This window comes from Urocampus carinirostris, chromosome 6 (genome assembly GCF_059441175.1).
Source record: "Urocampus carinirostris isolate Australia breed hairy pipefish chromosome 6, RoL_Ucar_1.0, whole genome shotgun sequence".
NCBI lineage: Eukaryota > Metazoa > Chordata > Actinopteri > Syngnathiformes > Syngnathidae > Urocampus > Urocampus carinirostris.
This window is the reverse complement of record NC_142354.1, coordinates 34,176,430-34,188,510: the sequence shown is the minus strand read 5'-3', so window position 1 is coordinate 34,188,510 and position 12,081 is coordinate 34,176,430. Positions and strand designations below refer to the sequence as shown.

The 12,081-nt window shown below is 40.2% G+C and overlaps 1 protein-coding gene across 2 annotated transcripts in view; it reads right to left on the bottom strand.

The window, feature by feature from the left end:
- kif5ab (kinesin family member 5A, b) overlaps positions 1–12,081 on the bottom strand; it is a 128,910-nt gene that overhangs the window by 44,096 nt on the left and 72,733 nt on the right. For both annotated transcript variants that reach the window (XM_088338826.1, XM_088338827.1), the window contains 2 exons: positions 3,966–4,112; positions 2,082–2,270 (listed from right to left, as the gene is read on the bottom strand). In XM_088338826.1, coding sequence (XP_088194952.1) covers positions 2,082–2,270; positions 3,966–4,112 — 336 coding nt within the window. The remainder of the gene's footprint in view (positions 1–2,081; positions 2,271–3,965; positions 4,113–12,081) is intronic.

The window sequence follows — 12,081 nt, the reverse complement described above, 5'->3', positions numbered from 1 at the left end:
TGCTTGCATCCACGATCCGATGATCGTCGGACACGGGTAGCAGATGGCAGGAACGTGTCGAGCGAGGGTAGTCGTTGGCAGCGAGAAAACAGGTCGATGGCCAGGACGGGGGAGCAAAACAGAAACGGGTCCAGAAAAAGGTCGGCAACAGGTATAAGGCAGGAAAACAGGGCAGGATAGTGTCAGAGAGTACAAACGCTTGCCTAGCTGAGAGGATAGGTTCGCAGACGGTCTGACGGCTTCCTTTCGGAGGACGGGAGTTTAAGAAGGGTCCAACAGCCAATCAGGTCCCGTGGCTGTTGGCGCCAAAGGGGCAGCCGCAGGTGCCCCGAATCAGTAATCATGACAGATTGTAAACTTTTAGAACCGTGAACTGACGTACGGGTTCTTAGTTTGGTTTTCCTGCTGCAATAAGTCTGAACAGCAGGCGCACCAGCGGGTGAGGAAAGCTGCCTGGAGAATTATGGGAGCAACTCTCAAGATCAGCACCAACTGCACCAATGGCTGTCTGAGAAGAGTTTACAACATCCTGCAAGACCAGCACCATCCTGCTTACCACTTTTTCCACCTGCTGCACTCAGGGAGGTGATACCAGTCAATACAGGCCAGAACATCTAGACTGACCAAGAGTCTATATCCAAAGGCTGTAAGGGTATTGAACTCTGCCCCTCCCTCGTCGCTTAAGCTGAGCTACTTAATTTTTTTTTACAGTAGCTATTTAAGCATCAAATTAACCTTTTTTTCATTTTCATATACATTTTGGGTATTGCCCCAATAGCAGACAACTTTAAATGCTCCATAACCTCAGTCATTTTTTACTTCTGGTAGATGAATGCGAATCAGTATAGCTGCTCTTTCACTCTCCTCTAGCAGGTTAGTTGGAAGAAGCTACAAGTGTGCTTGTCAATCACTAACTTGGGCATTTATAAAAAAGAGTAACCGAGTGTGCTGGGCGAGAGAGAAGGAAGTTCGCTGTGTGCACAAAGCAGCGCTTTGAGGTAATCGGTGGAGGGGCAAAATATCGATCCCAGGATAATAGTATCGATCCGATCCAAGAACCTCTTGTTATTGATATTATTGATCTGCCCACCCCAAAACACACTGTCCCTTTAATGTGAGTGCAGTTTATGCATATTATGAATTTATTTATTTGTGATTTTCATATTATTTCATATTATTCTTCATGTTTTTTCAATAGATCTTATTTTGTGTGGAATATATGTAGAAAGGTATTTAATAAGACTCATGTTTTTTACACTTTTCTTGTGTGAGATCCAATCTGCAACCTCGGTGGAAATGTTTAAATCTAGGCTTAAAACTCACTTCTACTCTATAGCATACAAATAACCTAAACTTCTTATATGTAATAACTTGTGAAGCCCTTAGAGACTAATTGTGATTAAGGGCTATACAAATAAAAATGACTTGACTTGACTTGACTTGACTCTTACCCAGACCCTTGCTGGTTAATTGAGTTTGAGACCCCTGATCATCTGTTTTTTGTACGGTCAGCTCATATGTGCATATTTGGCTGTGTGTCACCAATGGCAAATGGTTAGCAGTGCGTGGTCTAAACAGGAACAACGAACAGAACGGGAAATCAACAGGGTAAATGAGAGCACAGAATTTACTGTAAAAGTAAACTGAATTTTATGTTTTTTGATAATCATTTTTGCAAAACACCACAGCTGGAGGGAAAAAATGTCTTGGACAGTACCCAGAAAAGGAGAAGGAGGTCTTCTAGACATTTGAAGCCCAGAGACAAAATGTTTATGTTCGTTTGCATGCTTTGAAAATTGCACAAGCCTAGAAATATTGTTTCACTGCTTCTATATGTTGGTGTACACATTTTCTTCTATTTATTTTATTATGTGACTATTTAAAGCAGTTTTAGGTGGTTGGCTTCAGTAATCTGGGGGTGACTGAATAACTTTTTAAATGAAGTAACTAGTAACTGTAGCTAATTACTGATTATCAGTTACGTGCCCAACACTGAGGATAGCACAGTGGTTCTGAATACAGATGTTGATGTAGAATAACATGATAGAAGTTGTTGCTTTAAGCTTTTCATCACATTTCACCTGTGCCACAAGGAGGTGGCAGGAGGACAACTCCCTGCCCGTCTCCTCCATCTTGCGCTGGCACTCAACCTGGAGACCGCCGAGGTGGCGACATCGCTTCACCATGGACTTCACCTCCGACTTAATCTTGCTGATGTAGAGGCGGGCGAGCGTGAACTCCTCCTCGATGACGCCCGTCATCTCTGTTGACTGCAAACACAAGCAAAGGTGATTGATTGAAAATAAAGTCCGAACTCTGCCAGAAAAAAATGGCCACTTTTTCCAAGATTCTTGCATCCACAAACTAAGTTCTGAAGTGCATTGCTGAGGTTGGATAAAAAAATCAATTCCGACAAGACAGCAAGTAAATTGAGGGGAAATGTATGGCCAGTGCTCAGCTTATATTTTTTCTTGACTCATTGGAGCTTGAGGTCTTGGACAAACCCTTTGGTCTTATTCCATGCATGTAGATACCAATAACTCTTCACATTGTGTAAAATTTGTACCATATTTTACGGCGCACCTAAAACCCCCAAATTGGCCTGAAATTTGAAAGTGCACCTCATAATCGGTTGCACCTAATAGACCACAAAATAGGGTGGATTAAATTGGAAAATTACTCTTACAATGAAATTATACTGTACGTGGTAACCGTTCTCCCTTTGAAAAACATATAGGGTGGTCTTGGAGTGCCTTCTGTGGTTAACATGTAATTTTTTTGTTTCTAAAAGGAAGCAAAAGAGAAGCGCAAATCTTCGATGGCAGCACAGACTTTCTAACGCTCGTTGCAAAGCCTCTCTTGTTGTTGCTTTGGACAAATATAATCTGTAATTTGTAACATATTGTGATTACTTGAAAGAATACTTTTGTTTATGGTAACATTTCGTACAAAATTAGCTACTCTTGTCTGAATCGTTAATAGCATGTCTCAGTTTATCTGTATAGTTAGTTAGGTAACGGAACTTTATTGTACTTTGTTTTTAGATTTAGATAATTTAGATTTAGAAAAGAATTAGCAGTTGAGACCATTATCCGAATAAACAGCAACTAAAGAAAAGAAGAAGAAAAGAAGTCAGTTTTTTTTGAGACATCATTCCCTACCTGTCTATCTGGCACAAAACAGGATACTTTGACGTGAGCACAGCACAGTAACCATCAATTTTAGTGGTGAAACCAGATGTTATGGTGTTAAATTATGTTCGATGAAATAAATGATTTGAATTTAAACAAGCAAAATGTGCTTGTGTTGCTGGCGTGATAGAAGATTGGATTTGGTTGCTTGGAGTGGTCCGTGGTCCGGAGCTGCAGTGCCCAATTTGGCCGCCAGAGGGCATTAGAGACCCCATGAAAACAGACCACATGGAAGTAGATGTTTATCGATTTTGTTGGTATTTATTGTGGGTGCCTTGACACGAAACGTAACTGAAGACACTCGCAGAGGCCCAACAACTACAACTGTATGAATTTTTACCAAAGGTTTGGTTCCGACGTTTCGATACCTATGAATCAAATACAAAGTAGGTTTTAATTTCATGCTACTTATTGTCTGGTGCGCATTATAACATATATCACAAAAAAACATTTTTGGGGGGTCTTATAGTATGGAAAACACTGAAATACTTGTACCGTCAGACCAAACGTAACATGATGGCCACAAAAACATCATGTCTCTAAACCGGAATATAAATGGGTTCCATTTGTGCAGTTGTGACCTGGAATCTCTATAGTACAGGGTGCTTATTATACTGAAAAAGGAAGTACAGTATGTTCAATAAATAAACACCTGCATCTTTGATACGGGCAGCTTCCTGTGCATGATTAATAATTAAAAAGTGTCTGCATGAATATAAAAGAATAGAGGTTTTTAAATGGCACCTGGTTCGCCTTTCATCCTCCAATGCTTACCAGTCTGATGTCCCGGGCGCCCACGATGGAGCCGAATTCGCTCAGGTCCCTCATCAGCCCATTAAGCGTATCGGCGATGCGTTTCCTTTGGTGGTGGCTCGTCTCCTGTATGTGGGAAAGCTCGGCTTCCAGCGCCACCAAACGAGTCTGTGGAAAAATGGTAATAATTTATTAGAAGTAGTGGTAGTAGTTTTAGAATTATTAGAGAGGGGGGAGGTGCTCGGAATTTTCGTATTGATCCGATCCAAGAAAATACAGGGTAGTATCGATCGATACTTATGAGATAATGATACTTTTTCCCCTGAGGTGTCCTGATAATTGAATAATTGAACCCTCCTTGTGTTTATGATCATGATGGCCACAAAACCATTATTTTAGGCTCTAAAATGTTTTAACTTTTATTGAATAATTACAATTCAAACTTTAGCAGTATAAGAAATGACTAAAATACAATTGCAGGAAAAAAGTCTAGAAAGTCAATCCAAAAAAAGCAGCAATGTAATGAAAATACAAATATAACAATGTTAACATGACAAGAACAACGCCTTTCATTGCAATTTATTTTGAAAATAAATTCAGAAATAGCAAATAGTGTAAACTAGAGGACACCAACCTTTCAGAAGCTACTTGAGAGCTATTTTTTGTTACTGATTTGCACGAAAGGGTACAGGTAAATTAATTTTTACAAAAAAAAAAACACCTAATCATGTTACTAATATGTTGTTAATGTGTTATAACCATTTTGTCTATTAGAAGTACAGTAAAATGGCCTCGTTTAAATAAAAAACATCATGGCAGTTAGAAATCCAATTTCCTAGAAAATCGCAATGACCCATCACTGGTGAGCTTTTTTCAGAACCTGTCCATGGACTACTCAGGCATTCCTAGGAGGCTACCTGGTGCCCACCTTGGAGACCCCTGGTGTAAACAATACAATATAAAAACCTTTTACAGTATATAAAATAAAATACATATTCTAAACAACTGATTCAGAGCCAAAGACAAGAGAATCAGACCAAAAAAATCATAAATGTAACAAAAAAAGTACTGCATAAAATGTTAACAAGATAACTAAACTACCTCCCATTGCGTATCTTTTTGAAAACAAGTCAGCAGTGTAAATAAGTGCAAACACAATTAGATCAAATTTGAAAGTTATAATGTATGTATAATCATACAACCCCAAAACAACATTATTATAATGCTAGTTAAAATGAGAAGACAGTATTGATCCCAAGAAAATACTCTCGATCCAATCCAAGCACTCGCTCAATATCAATAATATCCATATTTGGGTCGATACACCCACCCTTAGTTTTGGGGGTAAATAAACACGAGACTGCTGTGACATTATTTTCTGATAAATCAAATTCTAATTTGGAATTTTCAGAAGTTAAAAGATCCATAAAGAAAAAAAAATAATGAATGGAATGAAATATTTGTGTACGTAAAAAAAAACCTCACCGACATCTGTCCAATTTTCTGCCCATTAAAGATAGGTTATCGAAAAAAACTAACCAACTTGATTTCAAACAAATTTTTGAAATCATTGACAGACTTTAAAGGGACATTGGATATTAGTTGACCACTAGCTATCGCAATTGAAAACGGTGGCCAAAAAGCACAAGAAAAAATACAAACTATGAAGACTCATCTCATCTCATTAGCTACACCACTTATCCTCAGTAGGGTCGCAGGGGTGCTGGAGCCCATCCCAGCAGTCATTGGGCAGTGGGCAGGGGATACCCTGAACTGGTTGCCAGCCAATCGCAGGGCACCATGAAGACTCAAAGTTAGCAAAGCGCATCATTTTATTTCTCGATTTTTGCCTTTTTGAGGTCTCTGGTTATTTGTTACAACAAGATGTCAGACAATTATGTCAGCTCTCATTAGATAATACTGTTTTTAAAATTGTATTTTGCTTATTATTCAAATCAATATTGTATTTTAAGTAAACCAGAGCGTGCTAAATAATAAACACTGTCCCTTTGAGGGATTTTCACATGAATTGTAGTTCATCCCATGTATGTAGCTTCTGGATCTGTCATTAAGTACCCTCAGGGAAACACATATTCAATAGCGATGATTGTGTTAGTCCCCATAAACCATGCACCACACATTTCATAGACAACCTATTCAAATAAGCGCAAACACTTCTTAGAAATGGCAAATGCTAAAGTTTACGACTGCTGAATAGAAAATCAATAGACCGAGAATACAATATAGGAGCTTATGAGAGTGGTTTGGCTGGCCGGTACTTTTACCAGAAGAGCTCATATGATGAGGGAAACATGGGCAACAGCACGGACTACCCACATTTCTGGTAAGCCGTTAATGCTCCCCAAAAATGATTGGGGTAATCAAAATGTATCATAAAAAACTAAAAACAAGGAGTAACACAAAAGACTGATACGCCATGTGCATTTAAAAGACCATAATGATCAGTCTGCTACAATATTGCAATTTATAATTATGGTCTGTTTTGAGTGATTTAATCCTTTCAATAACTCTTAGGCCACGTGGCAGCGACAGCAAATATTGAGACGATAAAATCACATTTGAATCTTTAATCTCAACAGAGAGGGAATATTTTACTGCTTTACATAATGCCTGTGAAATATTTTCGGACATTTCAATGGAGCAAAACTATGAATCACACTTGAATAGTAGACAGGACAAGCCCTGCCACATTATAAATGGATGGTTCCTGTCACCATATCATATCTTCTGATTGAAATCAATGAAAATCTGAGCCTTCAGTGAAAACAGAATCCAATCATGCTGTTACTACAGTTTAAAGGTGCATCATTTCAGGTATCTTTAAAAGTTAAACGTGGAATATTTGTTCTATTGAGTTAACAATGCCCCTACTGAGTTCAAAGGGCCTTTATAAAAAATCCATTGTGTTTATCTGCATTTTAAGAACAAGAAAACAGTAAACATAAACAAAGACCTGCTTTAAATTCAGTCCAAACGCCAACCTAAAGTTCCAAAAAGCCCCACAGTGCGGAGGTTCAGGGTTCAAGTCCATCTACCACAGCCTCCCGGTGTGGTGTTTGCATGTTCTCCCTATGCCTGCGTGGGTTTCCTCCGGGCACACCACTTGGACCGGCCAATTACCCTGACATGTGTGTTTTTGAAATGTGGGTGGAAACCAGAGTGCCCGGAGGAAACCCATGCAAGCATGGGGAGAACATGCAATATCAGCGCAGGATGGACGTGCTAAGAAAGATCCTATGAACATACATTTTAAAAAAATACTTTTAAAGGGACGATTTGTAATATGTACTGCCTCCAAGTGGTACAAAAAAAAATCTTCCAGTAAAATAAAAAAATGTGGAGATTGATTTCAATAATAAGCAAAAAATACATGAACCAATGGCAGCACGGCGGAACAGTGGTTAGCGTCTGTGCGGCACAGTTCTGAGGTCATGAGATTAAACCTTCCTGTGTGGAGTTTGCATGTTCTCCCCGTGCTTGCGTGGGTTACCTCCGGGCACTCCAGTTTCCTCCCACATTCCAAAAACATGCATGTCAGGTTAATTGGCCAGTCCAAATTGTCCCTAGGTGTGAATGGGCGAGTTGTCTGTCCCTGTGTGCCCTGCGACTGGCTGGAAACCAGTTCAGGGTGTCCCCTGCCCACTGCTTGAAGATAGTTCGGATGGGCTCCAGCACCCCCGCGACCCTTCTGAGGATAAGCGGTGCAGATAATGGATGGACATGAACCAACACCAATTTTAATTTTTATATAAAAAAAATCATAGGTTGAGAAATGTGTATATCCTTGACACCACTAAATTTGGCACCATGATTGTCTGGCATCCTGCTGCCACGCTGTGCCGCGTATCACTGGCCCTCGCTCGTACCAGACAACACAGTGGTTGAATATTACACATTGGGGTTTCAAATTGAGATATTAGCATTGATTTTGATTAATTACATACCGAATCGTCAGCTACCTTGCTGCTACGGGTGAACAAAAACTTTAAAAAGGCTGGGCAAAATAATGACAAGTGAAATGTGATGCTTTGGTCACTTTAATTATTGTTGTTAGAATTCTTGTGAAATTTGGGGTGATAAAACAACAGTGTGTGTCCTGCCTAGAACATGCGAGGTGATCGGTACGACACTGATATTTGCTATGTAAAAGAATATTTGATACATCTAGTAATACTTCATTATATATTAATCTTAATGATCATGGTGAAATATGCAAATGAGTGTTTGCAGGCCTAACAGCCTTGCTCCAATTTCATGTACTTGATGAAATATGCAGGCTGCGAAAACAATACTCCCGGGATGAAAATTACGTGGGAATAAACAAACGATTTGACCCAACAACAAAACACGTGACGAAGGAGGCTCGAGGGAGTAAGATATGTTATGCCTCGTCGACGCCATTCTACCCCTTTTAAATCTAGAGCCGAGTATCAATTACAGCAGCATTAATATATTTTGAACGCTATTTGGTCATTTTTTACATCTCCAGCCATCATCAACATCCATTTGAGGAAAGGTTTTCCAACTCCGTCCAATTCATCTCCATTTTGGTTATTTCTTTCAGATTACCCGCCCATCACCGCAACATGAAGACAAATTCAGCAGGGTGTTAATTAACTGAAAATGAGACTATTGTATGAAAAAAGGGATATTAATGGAGGGTGATGCAGGATTAGGAGGATGATGAATGAGGCGCATGATTGGGCCTTTGGTGCGGGTGGCAGGGGCAGCAGAGCGGCGGTGACAATGAATGATGGCAAAGTCTACCGCGCCAGAAGACATCCCGTGAGAACAAGATGCGGCGAACAGCGGCAGGTGGAGATAACCATGACAGACACATTAATATTGCAGCCGCCAAAAGTCTGAAGGGGCAAATGCTGAGGAAAAAAACTGTATATTTGGTCTGAGTTTTAATTTGTCTTCTATCTTTTTATTTATAGATACTGGAAAATGTGGCATATATTTGGAAATTGAAAGATGTTCAATATTAATATTTATTTTTTATGTTCTATTGGTTTGGTTGCCCCCGGTTATGTCAGAACCCAAACAGACGGTGGACCCAGACGCGTAACGTTTTCAAGCAATCTTTATTTTACGGGAATGGGGAGGTCATGCGCGTGAGCATAAACGCCAGTGATTCGGCAATCGCTGGGCGGGAGAAGTGAGACAGAGAAGTCAGGCGCGGAAAAACATGAAGCCAGAGGCAGACAAGATCGAAACCGGATGCTGGAGCAAGATACCGGAAAGGATTGATACACGAGTAAGATACCGGACAGGATGGGATCAATACCGGATACAGGATCATTGAGCAAGATATCGGACAGGACGGGACAGACGGGATTGATAACGGATACTGGATACAAGAGCAAGATACCGGACAGGGCAGGACAAATGGAATCGATACCAGATACTGGATACACGAGTAAGATACCGGACAGGATCGGACAGATGGGATCAGAACCGGATACTGGCGCATGATACCGGACAGAACGAGACAGGCAGGGTCTCTCTCTCTCTCTCTCTCTCTCTCTCTCTCTCTCTCTCTCTCTCTCTCTCTCTCTCTCTCTCTTTCTCTCTCTCTCTCTCATTTTTTCTCTTTCTTTTCCACCATCTCTCTGTCTTTCTCTTTCTCTTCCTTTTTTCTATATCTTTGTTCTTTCTCACCCTCTCTCTCTCTCTTTCTGTCCCTTTTTTGATTTTTCTCTCTCATTTGTCTCTATTACTCTTTCCATTTTTTTGGACTTTTCTCTGTCTTTCTCACTCCCTTTTTATCTCTGTCTTTTCATACTCACTCTTTTCCTCTCTTTGTCTTTTTCCTTTCTCACATTCTTCTGATCTTTCTAACTCTATTTCTCACTTTATTTCTCTTTTTATGTATTTTTCTTTCTTTTTCTGTCTCTTTCCCTCCCCTCTTTCTATTGTGCTCTCTCTATTTCTCTCACTTTTTCTCCCCCTTTCTGTCTTACCTTCTCTATTTTACTCTGTCTCTCTTGTTCGCTCTCTCTTTTTATCTCTATCTTTTCCTGGTCTCTTTTTCTCTTTTTGCCTATTAGTCTGGCCCCGTGAGTTTTTTTTTTTCTAGCATGTGGCCCCCAGCTCAAATGAGTTTGACACCCTGCTCTAAAGGTTTGAAGTGTGATAGTGTTGTATGGCCACAACGTGCACACTTGATGTTGCTCACAATGGTTCTCAGTGCGCCTGGGAGCTTGTGTCTTTGCCCGGACACATGAGAAATTAGAGGTAACATTCATTGTATTTACAATTTACTATATTAATCGGAAAACGCTAAGTATGTTTTTGTCAAGTTGTTTCTCCTGCAGAAACCATATCATTTTCCATAATCAAACATTTTTTTCAAAAAGCCAGGGAGCCATTAGGGAGCGCCAAAACAGAGGCAACTGTTGCTAACCCCTGAGTAAGATTTTAGTGTTTGTGTATTTTCGGTCTTGTCAACCTCTATGTCAATTCATGTCAGCCATTATTATCCATGTTTCTCTCGTTATCTCGCAGTAAGATATTTTTTTCAGTCGTTGTTCGGGCAAGGTCAGCGAGAGGCCACATTTTTGTGGATGTTCACCCCTAGGTTTTGTTGACCTATTTTTTGCCAATTATTCCTTGCAATGTTTTCTTCCAACCTGTAAACAGGGATGGTAAAACTGCAACAAAAAAAAAGATTGAGACATTTGGTGCAATTAATTGAGAAAAAGACAAGATATTTCAAAGTTTCTCCCCGCTGAGGCACCTGGTAGCCACTTATAAAATATCACATTTAAACAGCAGCGCAGTCAGCTAACTTCCATTTTAGAGAAAAAGCTAATGAATACTTAACTACTTTGCGAAATTAGCAATCAGCATAGGATTGTAATGGAGGCATTAGAAAGATGAAAGAAAAATAACGAGAGAGAATTTAGATCTTCACATGTCCAATTGGAAAAAAGGAGTAAAACAATTGGAACAATCCTCTTTACTTATACAATTTGGTTGCCTTATTGGAAGATAATTTTGATCACTTATCTATTTATCAATTAATAAATTATAGAGCGGGCAGCACGGCGGCGCAGTGGTTAGCGCTTGTGCGGCACAGTTCATGTCATGGTAACCTGTCGTGGGTTCAAATCCAGCTCCAGACTTCCTGTGCGGAGTTTGTATGTTCTCCCCGTGCTTGCGTGGGTTTCCTCCGGGCACTCCAGTTTCCTCCCACATTCCGAAAAACATGCATTTCAGGTGAATTGGCCGGTCCAAATTGTCCATAGGTGTGAATGAGCGAATGAGTTGTCTGTCCCTGTGTGCCCTGCGATTGGCTGGCAACCAGTTCAGGGTGTACCCTGCCCACTGCCCGGAGATGGCTGGTATGGGCTCCAGCCCCCCCGCGACCCTAATGAGGATAAGCGGTACGGCTAATGAGATGAGACGAGATGAAATTATAGAGCTATCATTCAGATAACACGGTTAATAATTAAGTGTGAGAGTCATATAATAAAAGGTGGCTGGCATCATTTGAGGAAGTCAGCTTTTATCTGACTTTTAGCAGAGCTGTTTGGAGCAGAACACACTAGGTCAGAGGAATTGGGGTGGGGGGTGCTTTTGAATGATCGTTCCTGCGGGTTTATTTTTTGTTTTTATATCTTAGTGTAGCATGAAAATGGTGAAGGTAAGAAAAGGCCTGCCTCAAGTAGAGTCCGAACGCCAACCAAACCAACTCCCAAAAAGATGAAAATAGAATAGTTTTATTTATTTTGTTACATTTTCTTACCCTTTCAACATTTTGTGTTATCTGTTTCCGTTTGTTTAATTATTAGTATGCTAAAGGGTAAGACAATCACTGTTCCCTTGCTAGAACAACCGCAATATTTCAAAAAAATTGGGGTCGCAATGCCTTGCAAGATAAAACGAGTTTTTTGACTTTGACCTTATCATTCAGACTTGGGAACAGCGTTTGGAATCACAAATTCCACCTAGGTTTTAAAATATTCTTTTCCAATGTCGCTAATGGTTGTAGAGATAGGTCTATGGATGCTTTGGTGCTTTTGTGAGTCAGAGGAGGTGCTACATCCATCCATCTATCCATTTTCTGCACCGCTTATCCTCAGTAGGGTCGCGGGGGTGCTAGGGCCCA